The 25,853-nt window shown below is 39.8% G+C and overlaps 5 protein-coding genes and 1 non-coding gene across 7 annotated transcripts; 2 read left to right on the forward strand and 4 right to left on the reverse strand.

Moving 5' to 3' along the window:
• Nucleotides 1-20: 20 nt before the first annotated feature.
• LOC121989639 (serine/threonine-protein kinase SAPK10-like) lies at nt 21-5,028 on the reverse strand. The gene is made up of 9 exons (XM_042543803.1): nt 4,520-5,028; nt 2,829-2,903; nt 2,641-2,742; nt 2,509-2,562; nt 2,338-2,430; nt 2,041-2,133; nt 855-959; nt 649-747; nt 21-563 (listed from the first exon to the last, which is right to left on the reverse strand). The coding sequence occupies exons 1-9, from the start codon at nt 4,694-4,696 to the stop codon at nt 270-272; spliced, it is 1,092 nt and encodes a 363-aa protein (XP_042399737.1). The 5' UTR covers nt 4,697-5,028; the 3' UTR covers nt 21-269.
• A 1,428-nt stretch (nt 5,029-6,456) lies between these two features.
• LOC121989640 (protein OSB1, mitochondrial-like) lies at nt 6,457-11,602 on the reverse strand. 2 transcript variants are annotated; one of them, XM_042543805.1, is made up of 5 exons: nt 11,214-11,602; nt 8,727-10,218; nt 7,878-8,016; nt 7,320-7,422; nt 6,457-7,179 (listed from the first exon to the last, which is right to left on the reverse strand). In XM_042543805.1, exons 2-5 carry the CDS (start codon nt 8,981-8,983, stop codon nt 6,902-6,904), a joined length of 777 nt encoding a protein of 258 aa, XP_042399739.1. In that variant the 5' UTR covers nt 8,984-10,218; nt 11,214-11,602; the 3' UTR covers nt 6,457-6,901. The 2 variants fall into 2 exon arrangements, with proteins under 2 accessions (XP_042399739.1, XP_042399740.1); XM_042543806.1 differs by lacking the exons at nt 7,878-8,016; nt 8,727-10,218.
• Nucleotides 11,603-14,573: 2,971 nt separating this feature from the next.
• Nucleotides 14,574-17,476, reverse strand: LOC121989642 (protein OSB1, mitochondrial-like). Its single transcript, XM_042543810.1, has 4 exons — nt 16,849-17,476; nt 15,995-16,133; nt 15,438-15,540; nt 14,574-15,297 (listed from the first exon to the last, which is right to left on the reverse strand). The coding sequence occupies exons 1-4, from the start codon at nt 17,106-17,108 to the stop codon at nt 15,020-15,022; spliced, it is 780 nt and encodes a 259-aa protein (XP_042399744.1). The 5' UTR covers nt 17,109-17,476; the 3' UTR covers nt 14,574-15,019.
• A 385-nt stretch (nt 17,477-17,861) lies between these two features.
• LOC121989643 lies at nt 17,862-18,830 on the forward strand. The gene is made up of 2 exons (XM_042543811.1): nt 17,862-18,366; nt 18,434-18,830. Exons 1-2 carry the CDS (start codon nt 17,979-17,981, stop codon nt 18,739-18,741), a joined length of 696 nt encoding a protein of 231 aa, XP_042399745.1. The 5' UTR covers nt 17,862-17,978; the 3' UTR covers nt 18,742-18,830.
• Nucleotides 18,831-21,162: 2,332 nt separating this feature from the next.
• On the forward strand, nt 21,163-21,258 carry LOC121993473. Its single transcript, XR_006115314.1, has one exon. It is a non-coding gene; the product is annotated as a small nucleolar RNA snoR8a (small nucleolar RNA).
• Nucleotides 21,259-21,380: 122 nt separating this feature from the next.
• On the reverse strand, nt 21,381-24,395 carry LOC121989644 (probable xyloglucan glycosyltransferase 9). The gene is made up of 5 exons (XM_042543812.1): nt 23,309-24,395; nt 22,922-23,230; nt 22,541-22,831; nt 22,353-22,466; nt 21,381-22,270 (listed from the first exon to the last, which is right to left on the reverse strand). Exons 1-5 carry the CDS (start codon nt 24,071-24,073, stop codon nt 21,650-21,652), a joined length of 2,100 nt encoding a protein of 699 aa, XP_042399746.1. The 5' UTR covers nt 24,074-24,395; the 3' UTR covers nt 21,381-21,649.
• Between the last annotated feature and the right edge of the window lie 1,458 nt (nt 24,396-25,853).

Here is a 25,853-nt window from a genome sequence, read left to right on the forward strand (position 1 = left end):
AATGATCAACACTGGAGGGGTAACAAAGTAGTTTATATTTGATATATTACAGTACTTACGATACTAAGCAACCATGGTAGTAAACAAACAATTCCCAGCACATAGAAATCTAGGTTGTGTAACACTACTGTCTTAATACATTGTCCCTTGACATCCTACGGGAAAACTAACGGACATTTCACTCATTGCAAAAAGACCCAAACATGCATCTTATTGCCCAATTTTAGCTCTGATGGACTTCTTCAAGTGTCACAGTGCAACCAAATTTTTTACATGGCGTAGATCATCTCTCCACTGCTCTCGATGTCGACGTCAAGATCAGAGTCGAAGTCCTCCATATCATCGTCGTCAAGATCAAGACTGCCAATCAGGTGCTGGTTTAGCCCACTGGTACCGGCTGCAGGGATTGTAGCTTCAGCTAAGATCTGCATTATTGCATCGCTGCTTTGCATTGGTTGGTCGGGCTCCTCGTACTGGCTGCTCATTGTGTTCTCGTCCATCAGGTCTGTTGGAAGGTTCTTAAGGAACCACTCGTGGTTGCATATCTCAGGAATTGTTATTCTCTGATGGATGATTAGTGATCGTCAAGAATGCGAAGAACATTCATAGCTTGCGTTCCAAACTAATTACGGTCACGAAAGAACTTACCGAGGCAGGATTGGCAACAAAAATCCTTGAGATCAAGTGTTGGCATTCCGGCGATATGTGAATGTAGTCTGGAATCGAATATTGTACACTCAATATACGCTGCAACGGATCGTGATTAAGTTTGATGATGCAAATGAAATATCCATGTAGGAACATGTAAACAAATTTTACCTGTATCCATGTAGGAACATGTAAACAAATTTTACCTGTATCGTCTTTCGGAAATTTTTAGGCTCGTCTGGATCCTCAAAGGGATATGCCCCAACCAACATTACGTATAGAGTAACTCCACAAGACCAAACATCCGCTATCTACAGAAAGTCGTCAAGATGTTATGAAGATTGTAGAAGTTAGAATTGAGGGATTAAACTAACAAAGAGGTGACACAACTCAAGTCACCAAGTAAACAAAGGACAAAACATTAGCTCCCAAGTAACAACTTATGAAACATGAGATATTAAACCGAGAAATGTGGCACCTTCAACACTGCAAATTTGTTTATCTTTATGCGCTGATATTTTTTTCTTATTAAAAAAGGAAAACTATTATGCTTAGCAATAAGTATAACCACAAACTTAAGTTGAAATTTTACTTTGTAATAACTGCAAGATTTCAATCTTGCGATTTTATAGAGCTATCAGTCCTATAAAAATATCACTACAATGAGAGAGAATCAGTATTCCGATCATTAAGCAGAATAAGATGTTTAATGCTTCCTATTACAAGGCTGCAAACATATGGATCAGAGCTTCTAAGAAGTTGCTTAAGGCGGTTCTCTCTTTAACATGGTTCAACCTCAAGGAATAAAACAAAATTTTCTGACGAAATATCACTGTCAATAAAGTCTATTGAGAGATTTAGGGATGGACGACACTAGATTCTTGAAAGAGTTCATGACATGATGATCTAAAAATAGCAGCATTCCTATTTGCAAGCCCAAGGGTCTGAATTCATAGCGACATAATAATACGTCTATAAAACAGGAGGATATATTAGAGAACTTTCTGGTGATGAATTGCAATTTACTTATTCAACTACTTGATTTGAATGCTTTCATCATGCACTGAATGTAGGTAGCAAAAACAATGTAGAATTAGGCATTTTTTAAGTACATTTAAGGCTAACAAAAAAACATATAAACTCAATTCTCTAGCTAGACAATTTGAATCAATTAGAGTGAAAAGTATAAAGGATAGAAGTTAATCTAATAGAATTTTAGTTTATATAATAAAACATAATTATCGATCTGAATATTATAAGTGATATATCTTTTTCATTAGAGGAGATTAATGGAGGGATAAGATCCAAATAGTTGAGGCATTCATTAGTTTATTTAGCATAAAACTAAAATACAGTCATGACAAATTATATACAAGTATATATATAACTTGCCTTGCCATCATATTCTTTCTTGAGTAGCACTTCGGGAGCGATATATGCAGGAGTACCCACAGTTGACTTTGGTTGTGAATGCAGAACCGATGACTGAAATACAGAATATTGGCTACTGAGTGAAGATATAGTCCCTTGTTTGAGAAACTAATCCTATAAAAAAATAACCTAATACTGATTTGTACCTTTGAATATCCAGTACCTTTGAATATCCAAAATCACATATCTTTAGAGAAGATATAGTCCCTTGTTTGAGAAACTAATCCTATAAAAAAATAACCTAATACTGATTTGTACCTTTGAATATCCAAAATCACATATCTTTAGACGAGGTGCATGACTTCCATCTAACAAAGTGTTCTCAAGCTTCAAATCCCGGTGACATACTTGCTAGAAAATAAAAGATTAAAAAAACAGTTAGGGCTGATAATGCATATATTGAATTCAACAATAGTTTCATTAACATACCATTGAATGACAATAGCTTACTCCAGATATAAGTTGCTGGAAGAAGAACCGTGCCTTCAAGAAAAATGAAATTGGGACCAATTCATGATGAAGTATAATATACGAAACTACAAAAATATGATGAAATAGAACCTCATCCTCACTGAAGCGCCCCGCGTCACAAATACGTTCAAAAAGCTCACCACCGGAAGCATATTCCATTACAATAGCGAGATGGGTTGGAGTTAAAATAACCTGAGGATATTTGGAGAAGAGAAAACTAATGAAGAGTTAGATTTCCTCCAAAAGAAAGAATTTTATAATCTAAAATATAAACTTACCTCTCTGAATCTGATGATATTAGGATGCCTCAACAACCGATGGTTAATTATCTCTCTTTTAACATTTTCATCTATCTGCACAAAGGAAAAAAAAAATTGTAACCAAGGCAGCATAAAAATGTGTTTGTTATGTATGTAATTGAAATCACACCATGATTTAGCTAATAATCAAGCATATAGCAAAAAACTTGACAAAAAGAAATTTCTTAATGGAATTGACAAGCAATATGATACTTATTCTTAGGAGATGAATAAAGTAGGAACATAATAGGGATAAATACTCCTGTGGTTCATGTAATAAGAATTTCAACATATAAGGATAAATATTCTTAGACTTTATTCAAGGATTAGCTACGAAGGATTGAGAAAGAATAATAATTACTGAACCAGAGTGAGAAAGTAATAATTCTAGGGATAACAACAACTCTCTAGTTCATTTTGCAACTAAATGAAGAAATCACTATTCCCATAAAATTCAGGAATGTGTAATTGTAATTTTAGGGATTTTCATGATATCAATACAATAGGAATGGAAGGGCTATTGCTACAAACCAAAATGAAGTGATCGTGCCAAAACTACAAACCAATCTAACTGTCCATCTCATTTGACCACCATCTATTAGGCAATAAATCACTTAAGAAATTGATTTATACATCTATAAAGAGATTCAGAAAAATACAAGCCTTGGTATTCTTCAAAGATGAAAACAAGCTCATGTCACTATTCAAGAGACTTTGTGCAGAAGAGCAGTTGAGTTCCCAACAAGATACAAAATTATATGCTTTGGACATCATGTAATAGAAAATTAAATTAAAAAACAATGATTGTGCACAGAAGAATAGTGATAGTGAGCGAAGAATATAATGATTTCAACATGATATGAGAACAATCAAAATGGTTTAACAATGATTGTGCAATCGAGCACAAATGAGTATCAATAATACAAGTGTTACACCCTTGATACCATCAAGATTCATGAACCTAAGGGCCAAGACTTCTTCATAAATTGAGAAAATGAAAGTTAAATTGTGACAAAGGACCGTGATACATAAACCATTCTTTGTTTTTCAGAAAATATACTACCACTGCTTCTTGGTCTAGTAAATTCTAAAACCTATCAAACATAACTTAATCAAAGACAGTACACTTGATATTTAGACCTTGCAGCTAAAGATTAAATACAATGCTCTTTATATATAACTCAAGCCTACAAGTCCTACAAAAAGAAGAAAAACAAATATCCCGGAAAGAAAAACCCTAACTACTTGCGAAAAGAGAAAAGAAGAATTTACCTATCATGACATGATCCTACCACCTCGAACGAGCTAATTGAAAGGGTACAGAACAGAAGGTTTGCTATTCTCAGAAAGCAGACTACTACTACTACCACTATCAACCAGATTCAACAAGATACATGAAACACTTCGATACTCAACTTTAACCAAAGTAGCAGCACCTGAACAGAATAATTAACTAGATAGAAAAGAATCTTCAAACACTGCAACTGCTAATCTCCAGGATCTAATTTGCCAGAAATTAGTGCATTTAGCATCAAATTACCCCAAAAAAATAGCATTCAACGAGGAAGGAAGTATCACAACTCTCTAAATCAACAGAACTAACTGCAAATCCATCAAAGGTAGGAATTTGTTAAAAGATAAAAAGGGTACGGAATCAGCAGGCGACCGACCTTCTCGCCTCTCTCGATGTACTTGACGGCGACGAGCTCCTTGGTCTGCTTATCCCTCATCAGCCTGGCGATCCCGAAGTTCCCCGACCCGATGTCCTTCACCAGCTCGTACCTATCGCTGTCGTGCATTATCGGCAGGTCCATCCCCGGACCGACCGTTAGCGCAGACCGATCCATGGGTTTCGCATCAACTTTCCTCCTGATTCCAACCGGAACCCGATCAGATCAAGCGCCCCCTCGATTCGGCTACTCAACGGAACCTTCTGCACCGGAAAGAGAAGCGCCGTCCCCGTGAATCGTTCAGCAGCTGAGATTGATCCGCTTCCCCGGCTCCTCCTCTCTCTCTCTCTCTCTCTCTCTCTCTCGGCAACAACATATAAAGTGAACAAAAATATCTAATTATACATATAATATATAATTTAGTGGATAAAGAATAAAAAATATATTTAGTAATAATAAAATTGCATATCCAAACATTTTCCAAATAAAATGAGAAATCCGTCAGTAAATTAAATAAGATTTTTTTGGGGGGTGTGCAAAAAATCTCTTTTTTAAAAAATAAAAATCATGCTTTAAGATAAGTACGAGCGGTGTTGCGTGGCAATGCGATAAAAAGCGAGTCAACGAGATATTTCGTTGCGTCCTTCTGTCTCGACTCTCGATGCGCAAATTTACAAAAACACCCTTCTTTGTTGCGTAGTTTGCAGCAAGTGCCGCCCAAGCTCCTTCAAAAAAAAAACAGATTTGATGATAAATTTGAAACTTTATTTTTCCCATCCATAAATTCAGACAAAGCACGTGACACGTCACCCTAAATCACCTGAGCATTGATGTGGAGCTGAAGGAAAGCACGTGACGCAGCTCCCTCCAAATCGCGTGAGCATTCATGTGAGCTCAGAGATTTTAGTTGCCTCTAGAAAGGAAAGCAATTGAATGTCATGCGTGTGATGACTTCGCTCACCTACAATTGTTAGGTGCAACCAGACGTTGAATTCACTCACCTACAATTGGCCGAGATTGAGACATCAGAGTTGATTTTAGTTTTATTAGTTTTTAGAAAGCGTACGACGACTAAGAGTGAGAATTCAACCCATCAATTTGAACAAATTGAAATTAAACTAATCAAATTTATTTTGACAAACAAAATCGATAAAATTTTACCACTAAAATGGATATAAAATCAATTAATCCGAATAATTAATGAATTATTCAAATTTAATTAATTATCTGATTAAGACCGAATCAAATAAATCAAAATAATTAATATTTTTTTTAATATCTGATTTTAATTATCTCACACTTTTTGTGATTTCTGTTAGTCAATTTTTAAACTGTCAAATTAAAATTGACTAATTATATGTATAATAAATGTTAAAAGTATTATAAAAGAAGAGTCATCCATCTAAAGATGTGGAAAACATTAGGCACCTAAACTTGTGAATAGACTTACATTATTGATATAAATATTTATTTATTTATTTATTATATCACCTATGGATTATGCTTTAGGTTGGGGCTTTGATTGCACTATTTAGGCAACATAGAGCATTAATTGTCAAATTGGTTGACATTGGTAATTGGATAAGGATATAACTTATAGCTAGAACTTTGCTATTCCATTGAACCCTAATTTGGATAAAGCAAGTTCAAAAATATAGCTCCAACACTAAATGATCCACAGAGAAGTTGCAAGGAAATAAATAAAGGTAAAATGCAAATTTGAAACAAAATGGTAATGTGAAAGTAAAAATAAGTTGAATGAAAAATTAGAAGTAAAATGATGACATTACCATCGCATGTAGCACTTATTCTGCATAGTTCTTGTAGAGATAGAAGTAGAGCCTCACCAAGTGCAATCAGGTCATCAGCAAAGTTTTTGTAGTTTCAGGTCAAACATTCCGTTCGTCAGCTTATAGGCATCTATGAAAATTCAGCAATTAAGAATAAAGAATAATAAATTGAACAAAATTGACTACAAAACCATTTGTTACGGATCAACATATAGAGCTGATATTATATGAAACTATACATTCAATGCAGATACTTCCTTCCATGGTCCTATAAAAAAACAAATAGCATCATTCTGAGTTCATCTTGATCTCATGAATAAGATGAGCTATTTGGCCTCTCTCAGAGAAAATGTATTGTCATGTTCCTTTTGTTCAGTGTTTAATTCAGCTTCAACTTACAGCCACTGTTCTAACAGATAGGATGGTTACCTAACAAGACTTATATCCTTTTGCCTAATCGACAACTGCAGCATACTTCTTTTCTTTATCAGCATAGTAAATCAAATCCCACTCCATCATGGAAGGCCGATCAGTATCAACCTTTGGCTCAACAAATAGGAGTTGATAAACCAATTCTTGCATAGCAACAACTTCATTCTAGATCCTGTATTTCCCACTGACGCACCTTTGAGTATTTTCTATCTTCTTTGTCAGATTGAGTTGCTGTACTTGAGTCATACCGTTGCAGCTGCCTTTGTATCCAAGGAGGATCATTTGGCATGAGCCGCAGGCACTCATGAGTGTCCTTGTGTCTAAAATCGGGTGAAGTTGGATATAGTTTATGCTCCCTATTGTCCCACCATTCATGTGGATTTGCAAAGAATATCTGCCATAGTCGGAGGCGATCCATTGTTTCCTCTGCACTGTCAACTGCACAAAAATGTATGTCCATGGTTATTAAACAAAGATATTAGATATATGGCAGACACCTTTTAAAAGTACAGCACTATTATGACTATTATCACTGGAAAACAGTGAGACCATTTTTTCTAAAAAAGGAAGAAGCATACAGGAAATGGGTGCTGTGGATTCTTCTTTTATTAATTTGTCGGGTTTCGTAGGCTTTTTATTTTCTCCAATACGATAGACGAAATTCAGATCTTCAACAACTACCTGACAAAGAAAGAGTCTATAATATTAGGTTAAATTCAAATCTTCAACAATGGTAAAAGGGAGCTCTTTTGAGTGTATATAGAGGAAGATAAGCACTTGGAAATGGAATACAGTACAATCAAACAATCCAAAATTAGTACTTAAAGCACATTAAATTAGCTCCAAAGCAATTTTAGACAGGCATCATTTAGCACTTAGCATTTAGCAATTAACAAATTAATCAAGAAGATGTGTCATGATAATATAAGCAATTATGAAGAAAGAACTGTAGATATAGAAAGTTAGTACTTCTCAACTTTTAAGAGGATTGAGAATCAACAGACATGCCAGCAAAGGATTAAACAAATTCCTAAAACATCAAAAAAGAAAAAAAGTGTTCCTGATATATGTCCTGTAAGAACTTAAGAAGAAAACAAAGAGAGGGAATATTAAAAGGAATGGTAACGATACAGTACCTTGTACATATTTTCAAGCTGTCCATTTACATTGAGCTTCTCGTAAGAACTTAAAGGACCGCGAACATATATAAAATCGTCTACTTTTAAGTGTTTAAAAGAGATTTCTGCCAGCTGGTCATACATGTTCAGTAATATCCTGCTCCAGAATTACCAGTTGAAAGTAGCTGAGATAACGTCTTCTACTACAAACATAATGCAGAGACACACACATTGCCAGACTAATAAAAAGGGAAGATGGCGTGTTACATGCTAAAACTGAATAAAAAAGTAAAACTGCAAGATCAGTTCCATAATTATGATTTTGAGTTGAGTTTTGAAGAATATAACAATAAAGTTGAAACAAAGTACAAAACTAAAAAATATATCTTGTGTCGGACGAGTTCCCATGTTGACATATCAAAACAGATTGCAGAAGGAACTACAGGTATGAACATTAGAACAGAGTGAATTGACATCAGCCAAAGAATTATCAGATAGATTGCAATTGATTCAAGTTAGTCCTGCTCAATCACATGCTTCTGTTTCATTCCCTAATTAACTATTATCTGGCAAAAAAATAGGCATCCTGAATTTAATTATGCGATAAACATCGTTTACGCTGACAGCATGCGCAAAGTATCCGCGAGCAGGATTTTTGGATCAAAGAAAAGTAATATATGATCCTCATAAGTTACCTTGAAATCTGCCAATTCCACAGCGTCAATAACATCATTTGTGAAATCAAAAATTAATATAGACCAAAAAACTATCTTCGTTGGATTTCATAACCTACCGTACGCATTGATTAATAACGGCACCGAGGGGGAAAACGCAAGACGGATGAGAAAAAAAAAACATGAATCTCACTGGAATTTCGAAGGGGTCGAACTGACAGAAGGCCCCTCCACTTCCAGAAAAGTGTAAACGGCCCCTACACCGTCCGACTTCCGCGGAGCGAGAATCACAGTTCCTATGAGGCTGCAGGAGCGTCGGAGTGGGTACACGGTCTCTCGAGGCACCGTCGAAGGACGGCGGAACATTGACTGCTTGTAGACAATGCTCTCGCGGCCGTCGAAGGCATGTAGACATCTCCTGAGGGAGAAGAGAGCATGCCGCGGTACCATCCCTCGGAGAGCAGCGGAGCAGCGACTCGCAGCGACTCCGTTCGTCCTCGAACCAACTAGGGTTTTGACCGCCGTCGCGACATTAAAACGCTATCGCCCTCACGAATCTAAACGCGCAAACCGGGCAAAATCCACCGTCCGTAATTTGACGAGCATGTGACGTCATCTGGGACCCGCATTCCGTCGCCTTGATTCCCACGACAAGCCTCCAGATACGTCTGCCTGGCGGAGCCACACAAGGAGCAGATCCTTTCCGTTTGAGCAGTAGGCTGTCGCTTCTGCGTTTCGACTTGATTCCTGGGATGCGATCATCGTTCCGGTTAGTCCAAACAGAGAACTCAGTCTTCTAGACTTTTTGGAGCTTTAGCTAGCCAGATTTTGCCAAGAGAACAGAGACGGTGCCGATATAGAGAAGCAGAGAAGGGTCTCATAAGAACATAGGATTCTTTCTCGAGTAATCTGTTGAGCATGTTGGGACCGTGCAAGCCAGCGAGGTGCAGCTCCCCTTGTCGTGTAGCCTCTGTGGGAGCTACATTGGCTGATTGAAAACAGGATGGATTGGACTGTCCATGTCCTCGTCCACGAGGAGAGGATAGGAGCTCAGTGATGAACTACTACTACTACTTGTAGTCCTCGAGTAGAGAAGGCATGCTAAACACAATTCCCTACACCAAATCAATTCAATCTTTTCCACTGGGTCTTGGCATGGCACATGGTTGCTGCTGCCATCCAAGAGCCAAGTGGGGACAAGCAGGTGCTTGCCGAGCCTCCTCTTTGTCCGGGTTCGGCCATTTGGGCAGTCTCTGCCTCTGCCTTATTAATCAGCTTTCACTGAAAAGGAATGCTGCGAGCTCCTCTGTCTTTCTGCATGGATGCTGTTCCTCCGGAGTCAATGCGCCAGCATGGAAGAAGGCTGTGTGAGCTATTGGAAGATCAGCAAGAGCTCCTGGAGCATGATGGCTACTCAGACAGAGCAGTTAATTCTGCTGCGTGCATTTGCTGGTTTGGCAGTGCTTGCAGAAGGCTGAAGAGGCTCTCCAACTACGGGTTCAAGAGGAAGAAGAAAGTCGAGGCCATCAGGCTTCTGATCAAGAGAGCTTGGAGATGGCACGCTGCGGCCATTGACAGGGTGACGAAGATCAACAGCCACTGTGTAAAATTCCACAGGCTCTCTTCTTCAGCTGTCGCCGACGAGGCTGAGATGGACAAGGAGGAGAGGAGCCCCGTGTCGGTCCCTGCTCTGACAAGCTCATGTCACTATTCAAGAGACTTTGTGCAGAAGAGCAGTTGAGTTCCCGACAAGATACAAAATTATATGCTTTGGACATCATGTAATAGAAAATTAAATTAAAAAACAATGATTGTGCACAGAAGAATAGTGATAGCGAGTGAAGAATATAATGATTTCAACATGATATGAGAACAATCAAAATGGTTTAACAATGATTGTGCAATCGAGCACAAATGAGTATCAATAATACAAGTGTTAGTTCCTTGATACCATCAAGATTCATGAACCTAAGGGCCAAGACTTCTTCATAAATTGAGAAAAATGAAAGTTAAATTGTGACAAAGGACCGTGATACATAAACCATTCTTCATTTTTCAGTAAATATACTACCACTGCTTCTTGGTCAAGTAAATTCTAAAACCTATCAAACATAACTTAATCAAAGACAGTGTGCACTTGATATTTAGACCTTGCAGTTAAAGATTAAATACAATGCTCTTTATATATAGCTCAAGCCTACAAGTCCTACAAAAAGAAGAAAAACAAATATCCCGGAAAGAAAAACCCTAACTACTTGCGCAAAGAGAAAAGAAGAATTTACCTATCATGACATGATCCTTACACCTCGAACGAGCTAATTGAAAAGGGACAGAACAGAAGGTTTGCTATTCTCAGAAAGCAGACTACTACTACTACCACTATCACCCAGATTCAACAAGGTACATGAAACACAATGATAATCGACTTTAACCAAAGTAGCAGCACCTGAACAGAATAATTAACTAGATAGAAAAGAATTCTCAAACACTGCAACTGCTAATCTCCAGGATCTAATTTGCCAGAAATTAGTGCATTTAGCATCAAATTACCCCAAAAAAATAGCATTCAACGAGGAAGGAAGTATCACAACTCTCTAAATCAACAGAACTAACTGCAAATCCATCAAAGGTAGGAATTTGTTAAAAGATAAAAAGGGTACGGAATCAGCAGGCGACCGACCTTCTCGCCTCGCTCGATGTACTTGACGGCGACGAGCTCCTTGGTCTGCTTATCCCTCATCAGCCCGGCGATCCCGAAGTTCCCCGACCCGATGTCCTTCACCAGCTCGTATCTATCGCTGTCGTGCATTATCGGCAGGTCCATCCCCGGACCGACCGTTAGCGCAGACCGATCCATGGGTTTGGCATCAACTTTCCTCCTGATTCCAACCGGAGCCCGATCAGATCAAGCGCCCCCTCGATTCGGCTACTCAACGGAAGTACGGAACCTTCTGCACCGGAAAGAGAAGCGCCGTCCCCGTGAATCGTCCAGCAGCTGAGATTGATCCGCTTCCCCGGCTCCTCCTCCTCTCTCTCTCTCTCTCGGCAGCAGCATAGAAAGTGAACAAAAATATCTAATTATACATATAATATATAATTTATTGCATAAAAAATATATTTAGTAATAATAAAATGACTAATTTTGCATGCAGTCCCTATTCATAAGTAAATTTTTGTATGCAGTCATCCATGAAAATCTTTGTTTTACTCCCTGATCCTGTCCGAATGCTGAATCAACGGACGCTCGGCACATGGCGCTTCCCGGCTGCTGACGTGGATCCTCGACTGGTTGCACGAACCTCCGGCGAACCTGCAAAGAAGTCGGGCCGGGAAGGGATTCCCAGCGGCGACCCTCCGACGCTCAAGTCAGGCAAGCTAACCGTGGAAGAAGTGGCTCCAAAGGTGTTGAACGTGCGTACCTCCGGCGAAGTATAAGGCTCTTTATATAGAGCGGTGAAAGAGCTCCTGCACGTCCACCGAGACGCATACGTATCCGCAGCCCATATCTCGGTATGTGTCTGTCAGAAAGCTTACCTGACGCCATACTGCTACAGTCGAAGCACGTCTTCGATGGGACAACAGAACACCTCGTTGTCAGACTTGGAGTATGGCCTAGCCATAGGACTTGACAGCTGTCATAAGATGTTCTTGTCTTCCTCTACCGACCACAGGCCGGGGCGTCCGGCCGGCCGGCGGGACGGGGTGTCCGTCCGGCCGGCCGGCGGGACGGGGTGTCCGTCCGGCCGGTGGGACGGGGCGTCCGTCCGGCCGGCATTCTTCTTACGCCTGGCCGGACGGCACTTACATCACGTCCGGCCTTCTCTCTCCATTGGCATGCTGGGGAGATCTTCGGTAAGATGTTATGTAGGGACTACTAGCAGTGTGTTACATTATGTCTTCGGACGATCATGACGTCCGCTCGGCCCGGCCCTTCGTTACTATTCAATCGAGCGCCGGAACCCCCGATCCCTGTCAGGGCGCCTTTTACTATCGGATGTTCATCGGTCGGCCGGTTGGGAAGCCGACTCATCCTTCTCCGGTCGACCACCTGGCCCTTTGACTTCCACGTGGCGTTGACCCCTCGCTATGGGGTCCCGTGTTCTAACCGCCGGATCACTCCCCAATCAAACATCTTTACCTAATTACCCATGATATTTTTATGTACAAAAAAATTTAAAAATCAGTATAAATCCTCTTAAATTGAGTATATTAACTCAGAATCTAGTATATTTTCTATCAAATTGAGTACGATTTTTTTTTCATCTCAAAATATACTCGATTTTTGTTTAATGCGCTGAATTTAATAGGAATTATACTTATTTTTAGACTATTTATACTGAAAAATACGAGGGTTAATTTCGATAAAAAAATATACTCGATCCTAGCATAGAGTGTTGGATTCTAGTGTAAAGTGTTGAATTTAATAGAAATTATACTTGTGTTTAGACTTTTTATACCTAAAAAATAAGAGGAACAATTTTAATAGAAAATATACTCGATTTTAATATAAAGTGCTGACTTTAAGAAAAATTATACTCGTTTTTGGACTTTTTGTATTCAATTTTGGACTTGTTGTACCTACAAAATTTGAGAGACAATTTAGGTAACAATATTTGTATGAGGGAACTGAAATAAGTAATACTTTACATGCAGGGAGTGGAAATAGAATTTTTTGGACATGGAAATTACATGTAAAGTTAACATTGTGATTGGATATTTTTCTCTAATTTACCATAATAAAATTGCATATCCAAATATTTTCCAAAGAAAATGAGAAATCCGTCAGAGTTCGGATCCTCTGTCTCGAAGTCTCTCTGTTCTCATGTCTCACTGTCGATCGGACGGTCCAGATTACATTTCAAGGATACCTTGTACATCACAAGGATATTGCACACATATTAAAATGTCATGATATCTTAAAATATAATCTGAATTGTCCGATCGACAGTGAGACATGAAAACAAAGAGATTTCGAGACAGAGAATCCAAACTAGAACATTCATGTGAGCTCAGAGATTTTGGTTGTCTCTAGAAAGGAAAGCAATTGAATGTCATGCGTGTGATGACTTCGCTCACCTACAATTGTTAGGTGCAACCAGACGTTGAATTCACTCAACTACATCAGAGTTGATTTTAGTTTTATTAGATTTTAGAAAGCGTACGACGACTAAGAGGGAGAATTCAACCCATCAATTTGAACAAATTGAAATTAAACTAATCAAATTTATTTTGACAAACAAAATCGATAAAATGTTACCACTAAAATGGATATAAAATCAATTAATCCGAATAATTATTGAATTAATCAAATTTAATTAATTATCTGATTAAGACCGAATCAAATAAATAAAAATAATTAATATTTTTTTAAAATATCTGATTATAATTATCTCACACTTTTTGTTATTTATGCTGGTCAATTTTTAAACTGTCAAATTAAAATTGACTAATTATATGTATAATATATGTTATAAGTATTATAAAAGAAGAGTATCATCCATCTAAAGATGTGGAAAACATTAGGCACCAAAACTTGTGAATAGACTTACATTATAGATATAAATATTTATTTATTTATTTATTTATTATATCACCTATGGATTATGCTTTAGGTTGGGGCTTTGATTGCACTATTTAGGCAACATAGAACATTAATTGTCAAATTGGTTGACATTGGTAATTGGATAAGGATATAACTTATAGCTAGAACTTTGCAATTCCATTGAACCCTAATTTGGATAAAGCAAGTTCAAAAATATAGCTCCAACACTAAATGATCCACAGAGAAGTTGCAAGGAAATAAATAAAGGTAAAATGCAAATTTGAAACAAAATGGTAATGTGAAAGTAAAAATAAGTTGAATGAAAAATTAGAAGTAAAATGATGACATTACCATCGCATGTAGCACTTATTCTGCATAGTTCTTGTAGAGATAGAAGTAGAGCCTCACCAAGTGCAATCAGGTCATCAGCAAAGTTTTTGTAGTTTCAGGTCAAACATTCCGTTGGTCAGTTTATAGGCATCTATGAAAATTCAGCAATTAAGAATATAGAATAATAAATTCAACAAAATTGACTACAAAACCATTTGTTACGGATCAACATATAGAGCTGATATTATATGAAACTATACATTCAATGCAGATACGTCCTTCCATGGTCCTATAAAAAAACAAATAGCATCATCCTGAGTTCATCTTGATACTCATGAATAAGATGAGCTATTTGGCCTCTCTCAGAGAAAATGTATTGTCATGTTCCTTTTGTTCAGTGTTTAATTCAGCTTCAACTTACAGCCACTGTTCTAACAGATAGGATGGTTACCTAACAAGACTTATATCCTTTTGCCTAATCGACAACTGCAGCATACTTCTTTTCTTTATCAGCATAGTAAATCAAATCCCACTCCATCATGGAAGGCCGATCAGTATCAACCTTTGGCTCAACAAATAGGAGTTGATAAACCAATTCTTGCATAGCAACAACTTCATTCTAGATCCTGTATTTCCCACTGACGCACCTTTGAGTATTTTCTATCTTCTTTGTCAGATTGAGTTGCTGTACTTGAGTCATACCGTTGCAGCTGCCTTTGTATCCAAGGAGGATCATTTGGCATGAGCCGCAGGCACTTAGCAGTGTCCTTGTGTCTAAAATCGGGTGAAGTTGGATATAGTTTATGCTCCCTATTGTCCCACCATTCATGTGGATTTGCAAAGAATATCTGCCATAGTCGCAGGCGATCCATTGTTTCCTCTGCACTGTCAACTGCACAAAATTGTATGTCCATGGTTATTAAACAAAGATATTAGATATATGGCAGACACCTTTTAAAAGTACAGCACTATTATGACTTCTATCACTGGAAAACAGTGAGACCATTTTTTCTAAAAAAGGAAGAAACATACAGGAAATGGGTGCTGTGGATTCTTCTTTTATTAATTTGTCGGGGTTCGTAGGCTTTTTATTTTCTCCAATACGATGGACGAAATTCAGATCTTCAACAACTACCTGACAAAGAAAGAGTCTATAATATTAGATTAAATTCAAATCTTCAGCAATGGTAAAAGGGAGCTCTTTTGAGTGTATATAGAGGAAGATAAGCACTTGGAAATGGAATACAGTACAATCAAACAATCCAAAATTAGTACTTTAAGCACATTAAATTAGCTCCAAAGCAATTTAAGACAGGCATCATTTAGCACTTAGCATTTAGCAATTAACAAATTAATCAAGAAGATGTGCCATGATAATATAAGCAATTATGAAGAACGAACTGTAGATATAGAAAGTTAATACTTCTCAAATTTTAAGAGGATTGAGAATCAACAGACATGCCAGCAAAGGATTAAACAAATTCCTAAAACATCAAAAAAAAAAAAAGTGTTCCTGATATATGCCCTGTAAGTACTTAAGAAGAAAACAAAAAGAGGGAATATTAAAAGGAATGATAACGATACAGTACCTTGTACATATTTTCAAGCTGTCCATTTACATTGAGCTTCTCGTAAGAACTTAAAGCGCCGCGAACATATATAAAATCGTCTACTTTTAAGTGTTTAAAAGAGATTTCTGCTAGCTGGTCAAACATGTTCAGTAATATCCTGTTCCAGAATTACCAGTTGAAAGTAGCTGAGATAACGTCTTCTACTACAAACATTATGCAGATACACACACATTGCCAGACTAATAAAAAGGGAAGATGGCGTGTTACATGCTAAAACTGAATAAAAAAGTAAACCTGCAAGATCAGTTCCATAATTATGATTTTGAGTTGAGTTTTGAAGAATATAACAATAAAGATGAAACAAAGTACAAAACTAAAAAATATATCTTGAGTGAAACGAGTTCCCATGTTGACATATCAAAACAGATTGCAGAAGGAACTACAGGTATGAACATTAGAACAGAGCGAATTGACATCCGCCAAAGAATTATCAGATAGATTGCAATTGATTCAAGTTAGTCCTGCTCAATCACATGCTTCTGTTTCATTCCCTAATTAACTATTATCTGGCAAAAAAAATAGGCATCCTGAATTTAATTAAGCGATAAACATCGTTAGGCTAACACATGGTCATGCGCAAAGTCTCCGCGAGCAGGATTTTTGGATCAAAGAAAAGTAATATATGATCCTCATAAGTTACCTTGAAATCTGCCAATTACACAGCGTCAATAACATCATTTGTGAAATCAAAAATTAATATAGACCAAAAAACTATCTTCGTTGGATTTCATAACCTACCGTACGCATCGATTAATAACGGCACTGAGGGAGAAAACGCAAGACGGATGAGAAAAAAAAAACATGAATCTCACTGGAATTTCGAAGGGGTCGAACTGACAGAAGGCCCCTCCACCTCCAGAAAAGTGTAAACAAATGGACGACATCTGTCCGACTTCCGCGGAGCGAGAATCACAGTTCCTATGAGGCTGCAGGAGTGTCGGAGTGGGTACACGGTCTTTCGAGCCACCGTCGAAGGACGGCGGACCGTTGACTGCTTGTAGACGATGCTCTCGAGGCCGTCGAAGGTATGCACACATCTCCTGAGGGAGAAGAGAGCATGCCGCGGTACCATCCCTCGGAGAGCAGCGGAGCAGCGACTCCGTTCGTCCTCGAACCAACTAGGGTTTTGACCGCCGTCGCAACATTAAAACGCTATCGCCCTCACGAATCTAAACGCGCAACCCGGGCAAAATCCACCGTCCGTGATTTGACGAGCATGTGACATCATCTGGGACCCGCATTCCGTCGCCTTGATTCCCATTTCCCACGACAAGCCTCGAGATACGTCTGCCTGGCGGAGCCACACAAGGAGCAGATCCTTTCCGTTTGAGCAGTATGCTGTCGCTTCTGCGTTTCGACTTGATTCCTGGGATGCGATCATCGTTCCGGTTAGTCCAAACAGAGATCTCAGTCTTCTAGCCTTTTTGGAGCTTCAGCTAGCCAGATTTTGCCAAGAGAACAGAGACGGTGCCGATATAGAGAAGCAGAGAAGGGTCTAATAAGAACATAGGATTCTTTCTCGAGCAATCTGTTGAGCATGTTGGGACCGTGCAAGCCAGCGAGGTGCAGCTCCCCTTGTCGTGTAGCCTCTGTGGGAGCTACATTGGCTGATTGAAAACAGGATGGATTGGACTGTCCATGTCCTCGTCCACGAGGAGAGGATAGGAGCTCAGTGATGAACTACTACTACTACTACTTGTAGTCCTCGAGTAGGGAAGGCATGCTAAACACAATTCCCTACGCCAAATCAATTCAATCTTTTCCACTGGGTCTTGGCATGGCACATGGTTGCTGCTGCCATCCAAGAGCCAAGTGGGGACAAGCAGGTGCTTGACGAGCCTCCTCTTTGTCCGGGTTCGGCCATTTGGGCAGTCTCTGCCTCTGCCTTATTAATCAGCTTTCACTGAAAAGGAATGCTGCGAGCTGCTCTCTGTCTATCTGCATGGATGCTGTTCCTCCGGAGTCAATGCGCCAACATGGAAGAAGGCTGTGTGAGCTATTGGAAGATCAGCAAGAGCTCCTGGAGCATGATGGATACTCAGACAGAGCAGTTAATTCTGCTGCGTGCATTTGCTGGTTTGGCAGTGCTTGCAGAAGGCTGAAGAGGCTCTCCGACTACGGGTTCAAGAGGAAGAAGAAAGCCGAGGCCATCAGGCTTCTGATCAAGAGAGCTTGGAGATGGCATGCTGCGGCCATTGACAGGGTGACGAAGGGCAACAGCCACGGTGTAAAATTCCACAGGCTCTCTTCTTCAGCTGTCGCCGACGATGCTGAGATGAACAAGGAGGAGAGGAGCCCCGTGTCGGTCCTTGCTCTGCATTCTCATGAAGGTTTCGATCTTCTGCTTCTTCTTTTTGTTTCCTCTGTTGATTAATAATTCCGTTAATCCTAACGCAGTCGAGGAAGAATCGACATCACCTTCGAGTTCTGAGTCAACAGAAGAGACGAAGAATTCCAGGATGCTAGAGTTCGAAGAAAACCTCCCTGGTTGTGACGAAAACATCACCATCTCCGAGTTGATAGATCGTGATCTCTCCGAATCGAAGAAAGAATGGACCCAATTCGAGCACGAGCGAAGGGAGGTCGGAACTGCGATTGAGCACATCATCTTCGAAGACATCAGACGAGAAACTGCACTGCATCTTCTTCTGCATCGTAGTAGCTGCACGATGCAAATTCCTGTCGATTCCAGTCATTATTTTTAATTGCTTTCTTAGATTACTCCGAATCACTGTGCAAGATGCGCAAACTTCCTCAAGCTCAGTACAAACTCCAAACATGTAACAGGGCCATAAATAGTAGAATACAATAATTAATCCCTTGCACCTCTGCCAATTGTTTCTTATCATTATTATTATTGCTTAATTGTTTGTGATTCGATGATAAATCAGTTTCCGGAATGCAAGGCACGAGATGAAGCTAATAAATGGACACCCTCATGGTTACAAGGGACGTGAGTTCTTCATTAACATTGTGTGTCGTATGACGGTGAGCAAGGGTAGAACACAATGGTCCACGCCATGGCCACAGAGTTAATTAGTCATGTCATCATCTAGAGCTCTATCAAACCTTGTGCAAATTAAATGATAAAGAGGCAAATCTGGATTGTCTTTGGCACTACTGTATACACACTATAAACAAAGACTAAGATGACGTTTGATTCTATCCTAAAAAATTGGAATGGGAATGAGTATCATAATATTATAGAATGGGAATGAGTATGAGCTTGGATATCATTCCTAAAAATAATATTTGGTTAGTTGAATATTTTCAATTTGAATGAACTTAAATTTCCTTTTTTATCCTTAGAGAAAAATAAGAGAAAAAATTAGATGGAAGATAAAGTTGAATGTGAGATAAACATATGATGAGAGAGAAAGTGTGATGAGATAAAAATGAGGAGAGAAAGCGTGATAGGAGAGATTGAGAAGAGAAAAAATATGATGAGAGAGAAAGTGTGTTGAGAGAGAAAGAGTGATAGGAAAAAATGAAGAGAGAGCAAGCGAGAGATCGAGAAGAGAAAGTATGATGAGAAAACATGATGAGAGAGAAAATATGATGGAAAAAATGAAGAGAGAGCAAGTGTGATGGGAAAAAATGATGAGAAAGAAAGTGTGATGAGAGAAAATGAAGAGAAAGAAAGTGTGATGAGAGAAAATGAGGAGAGAGAATGTGATGGAATAGAATGAAGAGAGATAAAGTAGGATGAGAGAAAATATGGAGAGAGATTATGGTAAGAGAAATTGAGAAGAGAAAGTATGATGAAAAAAATGAGGAAAGAATAAAGAAAGAGAAAATAATGAGAGAGAGTGTGTGTGTGATGAGAAAGAATACAAAGGGAAAATAGTAGAGAATGTATGATATGAGAGAATGAGGAGAGAGAGTGTGATGGAAGATAATGAAGTGAGAGAAAGTGTGATGAGATAAAATATGGAGAGAGAAAGTATGATGAAAAAATGAAGAGAGAGAAAATAATGAGAGAGTGTATGTGATGAGAGAGAATACATAGAGAAAATGGTAGCGAATGTGTGATGAGAGAGAATAAGGAAAGATAAAGTATGTTGAGAGAGAAAATGTGATGATATAATGAGGAGAGGGAAAGTATGATGAGAGATAACAAGGAGAGAGAGTGAAATGAAAGAAAAATTGAACAAATATACTAAGAGTATTTTCATCAAAAACTTAATTTTTATTCCATTTCATCAAAACCAAGGGAGGGGGTGGGTTTAATCCATACCCAAATTTTTAGATTTCATTTCAAAATCTTGATTCCATTCCCATCAACCAAACACAAGATTTGGGAATGAATCCATTCCCTCATTCTCAAACCTCTAAATCAAACGTCACCTAAGCTCCCGCGGGACGATGATTCATACGGGAGTATTATTATAGATAAGTTCATGATCAATTCTATTAATTTTTTAAATTTATTTGTTTCGATTTTAATTTTAAATTTATAAAATGACTAAATCAATTAAACTGAAACTTGATAGTCGACTTTTATTTATAAATAATCAATTGATAATGTCATCCGTTACAAATTAATTAATTAATTGATAATGGAAACTGAAATTTGATTGTTGATGGAATTAATCGGTCGGTTAAATTTAATTGGTTCGATTCGTCATTTGATTTTGAATTGATTGCTGACGCATCAATCTGCTAGGCCCAATTAATCTTATTCGGCCTGCTAAATTGGCTACGCCCCAACTAACTAAACAACCTGTTAAACCGAATCTAGGGTTAGGTTTTCCTCCTTGGCCTCTTTAAATGGCACCACGAAGAGAATTGCAATCCAGATCGTAACCATGTCGTCGCCATCTTCTTCTTCGTCGCCTCCACTCGATTTGCCTTCGACTGCTCGATCGAGTTGTTTTCTCTGTTTTATTCTGATTTTGTAATGGAGTCGGTGAATCATCCGCCTGCTCTTCGCTGCTGCAATCGAAGGCGCAGTCTAATGCTTCGACTCCCAAATGGATGGGAGGCGCTTAAGGCCCTAAACTTCTGTATCATAGTTTCTGGGTTACGCACGCCTCTAAATTTCAATCGTTCAAGTTTTTCTTTCGATTTTTGGATATAATTTTCTCGATCGCTCCGTTCGTGTTTTTCATGGTTGAACGGTAGTGTTGGTGCTGTGATTGTAAACATAATTCCTCGTTCTGAATGCCGTCGAGATCGATCGGCATGACAGACTCAATTTACACCCATAGAATATGAGCACCTTATTTTTTTTTTTTTTTAAGTAAATCTCAACTCCAGGTTGCAGGTCAATTGAAGGAGTTGTATATTTGTCTACTCAGATCGAAGAACAATGACAAACAATGAGAACTACATCAGTAAGATATGAAAGAAATCATTGGTTCCACTTTAAAAAAATTAAAAACTGAATCTTTTGTAAAGGTAACCTGGAATTGCCTTCTCAACAGCAAAATTTTGATATAAAATGAATGATACTCGAAGGAATTCCGGCACCGAACAACTCAAGACTGAAACTATCTACATCTTTAATTGGAAAGTGTTTTCAGAAACTCTCTTGAAGGAGCATTCAGCTGTGTTCTTGCTGCTCCGAACTAAGATTCGATCTGGATCTTGTAAAGCAACTCACACCAATTCTCAGTCGATCTGTTCGCCTATCAAATCCAGACCGACGAGCAGAAAAGCGATCCCCTGGAACATGAGAAAGTAGAAGTGGATGCCCTGGGCCGATAGCAAGCTGCGAGCGGCGGCAGTTAAGAGAAGGAATGCGAGGGCTAACTCCTTCCTGTAGATCCTGTTATGCCTGCGCTTCGACTCCTTTTTGGGCTTGAGATCTTCCTTCGCAATGGATTCAAGGTTGGGCATGGAGGAGCCTCGTTGCTGCTTGGGTTCATCCTTCGTGAGAGAAGTAAGATCACCCTCCGACGAGCGGCCGGACTTCTTGGTGACCACCCACTCGTAGGCGCTGCCGAGCTGGAAGAGACCCGAGATCATCGCGTTGAACTTGGTCACGGACATCGTGTTCTCGAAGAGAAGGTAAGGGACGATGAAAGGGAAGGATTTGGGGGCGGGGAGAATGTTGAGTAAGGACATGGTCGCCGGAATGTAACAGACGACCCATGACGGGAGCTCTGCCTCCGGGACGAACATGGTTAATGGGAGAATGATACAGAACAACGTGAAGGAATAGAATGGCAATATCAGTTTCCGGAGCAGGAAGAACAGAAATATCAAGTTTGATTTCTTCCAGAACCCAATCTGAAAATCAAAAAACAACATGTAAATTGCTTGTTTAACTGTTTGAACATCGGCAAGTTCAATTGTTTGACTGAATTTATACCTCGGATTTGATAACGTCCGGCAAGCAAAGCCTGAATAGCTGCATAGGGCCGGAGTGCCACCGGTGCTGCTGCTTCCTGTAAGCCTCGTAGGACTCCGGCAACTCACATTGGCACTGAACAGATGATTCAATCGTGAGATAGATGAACGATCAATGCTGTAAGTTTAAAGAAATCCTTTTCGTCGCACCTCGACGTCGTTGAGGTATATGAACTTCCATCCGTTGAGGTGAGCTCGGACAGCAATGTCCATGTCCTCGACTGTCGTCCTCTCCAGCCACCCTCCTGCGTCTTCCAGTGCCTTGATCCTCCAAACTCCGGCGGTTCCGTTGAACCCAAAGAAGTTGAGGAACTCCCCGTTCACCTGCTGCTCCACCTCAAAGTGGAAGCAGAGGTTAATGTTCTGAAGCCTGGTCAGCAAGTTCTCATCTTTGTTGACGAAGGACCATCTTGCCTGCACCAATCCCAACTCCTCGTTGTCCTGTAAATCACGACAGTTGATGAATTTAGTTCCTTCCTGAGAAATTAAGTCTGCGTGTTGATGATGAATCGATCAGATCTTAAATTGCACCTTGAAATGAGGCACGGTGCGCTTCAAGAAGTCCGGCGACGGCTGGAAGTCAGCATCGAAGATGGTGACGAACTCATAATCCTTGACGTAGCTACAATTCATCGCTGACTTGAGATTGCCGGCTTTGTAGCCATCGCGAAGCACACGGTGGCGGTACAAGATCGGGGCACCATCCTGCTTCCACTTCTCCACTTCCTCCCTGATCAAAACCTGCGTCGCGGGGTCGCTGGAGTCGTCCAACACCTGAATCAGCATATTGGATCTTGGCCAGTCCAAATTGCACACAGCAGCGATCGATTGCTGGTACACCTACAAATAGCAAGAAACAGTTTGAGAAGACGGCAAATTTAGGGCAATGCTTCCCAAATCTCACAAACAATGGCTTACCTCTTTCTCGTTGCACATTGGTATCTGGATCAGAACCATGGGGCAGTAGTCGTCACTGCCGGACTCGAGATCCTTGGAGTCGCCGGTGGCGCTCTTGGGCACTGGCTTTATCCCTTTGAAGCGGATCCAGAAGCAGCCGAGGCAGAGGATTAGGCGGTCGGCACTCTGTATGAGGAAGAGAATGACGCAGGCGTCGGCGAGGAACTGAAGCGGCGGCACGATATAGTCCACCCGGAAGCTTAACCAACCGGCGTAGAGCGACATTAAGAGTCCTTGGAAATCAAAGGATGAGGGGAGAACCAGGCGCGGCATCTCGGCGGCGGTCAAGTGCCAGCCGTTGAAGTACGCCACGACCTCGAAGACGAGCAAGGCAAGGGAGAGCCAAAGGAAGGCCTTTATGAAGGAGTAAAACCGCGAGCGCAGCACGGGGCTTTCCTCCTGTGGGGAGGCGACGGCGTCAGAGTCCGTATGCCCGGAGGCGATCCGGCGGCGCACGGCGGCCGCGAGCCCGACGGCGCCAGATACCAGCTGGGTGAGGCACCCCGCGGCGCGGTGGGCCTTGAGAAGGAGCACCCAGGTGATCTGCTTTGCGTTCTTCCCCCGCGCGCCTTTCTTCCCCGGGGACGCAGCGGGGAACTGGTAGTCGTCGTCTTCGTCGTCAAGGGAGGATATCTCAGAGATGGACCAGTTGGGGTTTTCCATCTTGACGATCACCGGCGTCCCCTTTTGGCCCTCGGTATCCCACCAACCGAACGGCGGAGCCATTACTTACACCACCTCTAAACCGCAATCAAGATCCCGCCTTTTTAGTAAATCCGGCGCCGCCGACCGGTTCCGGGCAAGAACCAAGCGAATTCGGGTAGAAAAACGCTTCCGGCAGCAATGCGGCGAACTCCGGCAGGGCTAGCAAAGCCAAGGAGGGATTTTTGAGCGAGGGAGAAGACGGAGATTTAAGGAGGAAGCAGGGGATTGGTCAGAGGCGTGATCTAGCGGAGTGTGGGAACCGAGTACAGGTTGGAGGAGGTAGAGAGGCTGCCGCGCTGTTTCCCGCAATAAGAAGAGCACGACAAAGGGCACCAGAAGATGCGAATAAAAAGAACAGCTCAACACGTCTGGACAGTGATAGGAAGGAAGGAAGAAGGAGAAGAAGCCGAGTAGGCCAGTAAAAATAGAAATAAGCAACGATTTATTTTTAAAAAGAGTTTATCTTTTAATGCATCCCAGCGTCTAATTTCCTTTTTAGTCGCGAAGAATATCAAAATCTTTAATAGATACAAAAATTAAACGGGCGTTCTTTAGTTTTTGAAATGATTAAGATGACTTATTAAGACGACTTCCTAGTTTAATTTTTTTATCAAAAACATTCAATTACTCTCCATTGTATTATTTTATGCTAACCATTATGAAATTATAGTTACACCTGCAATTTCCAAACTGTTATAACTCACCTAATTGATCCAGAATTTAATCAGAAGATATAGATGGAATAATAATAAAAATAATATTAAAAAATAGTTATATCATTTTATACATTTTTTTCATTAAAAACTAGAATTGGATTTATATAAGAATTGGATTATCCATTTATTTTTTTTTAACTAAGTTGTCTTGTTTTTACCATCCAATTAATCTTGGGAGTAATTTTCACGATCTTTATCGTCCTAATAAGAGTATCCAATATTAAATTTATACTTCGCTGGTGCAGGTAAACTCGTGGATTTTTTCCATCCACGAATACTTCAGCCCACGGCTCTCTAGCCTAAATTTTTTCCATTAAATTTAATACGTCGAGTAAGGTAAATTCCTTTTAGGAGGCCCTCAATCACCATAGATCAAACCTATCTTATTTTTACAGTACGATGGTTGGTTATTCACGAACTAACTGTACTTACTGTTTCTTTTTTGGGATCAATATCAGCAATGCAGTTCATACAATGATAAACCTAATTCGAATTATAGAGTTATGACATAATCAAATCCGAATGAACAAAATGTTGAATTACCAGTCTATACTGGGGTTTATTACTCATTTTTGTACTTGCTATTTTATTTTCTAATTATTTCTTCAATTGAGAGAAAGAGAATAGTAGGAATTCTCTTATCCCATTCGGAAAGATACCATCTTCATAATTATCAACGGTCGTTTTTATCTATAGCATGACCATTTGAAAAATGTGGAGGAAAGTAAGGTGTGATAGTTAAAATCAAAAATTGGTCAACCCTCAGGTTGTATTAGTATCATGCTGAATAGTCTAATGTCTCCATCGAGTGCTCTGGCTAATCAGATCAAAGGGTCAATTCGATATACTAGACACATCGCTCGATTAGATCGAACTCTATATTCAAGAATAACAGTCGAGTGCAAGATGAACCCATGACATAAAGTCCAACCAGAAATATCATCCAAGCGGATGTTGAATCCCCAACATAAATTTGGTCGGCTCAAAGGTCGGTCAAACCTTAGGGGCTCAGCTCCCCACCTTTTCAAATGTAAGGCTCTCAACTTACATCCGCTTGGCCCTAAGGCCGATTTGACGTCCAGGGC

Source organism: Zingiber officinale, chromosome 6B (assembly GCF_018446385.1).
Source record: "Zingiber officinale cultivar Zhangliang chromosome 6B, Zo_v1.1, whole genome shotgun sequence".
Taxonomy (NCBI): Eukaryota; Viridiplantae; Streptophyta; class Magnoliopsida; order Zingiberales; family Zingiberaceae; genus Zingiber; species Zingiber officinale.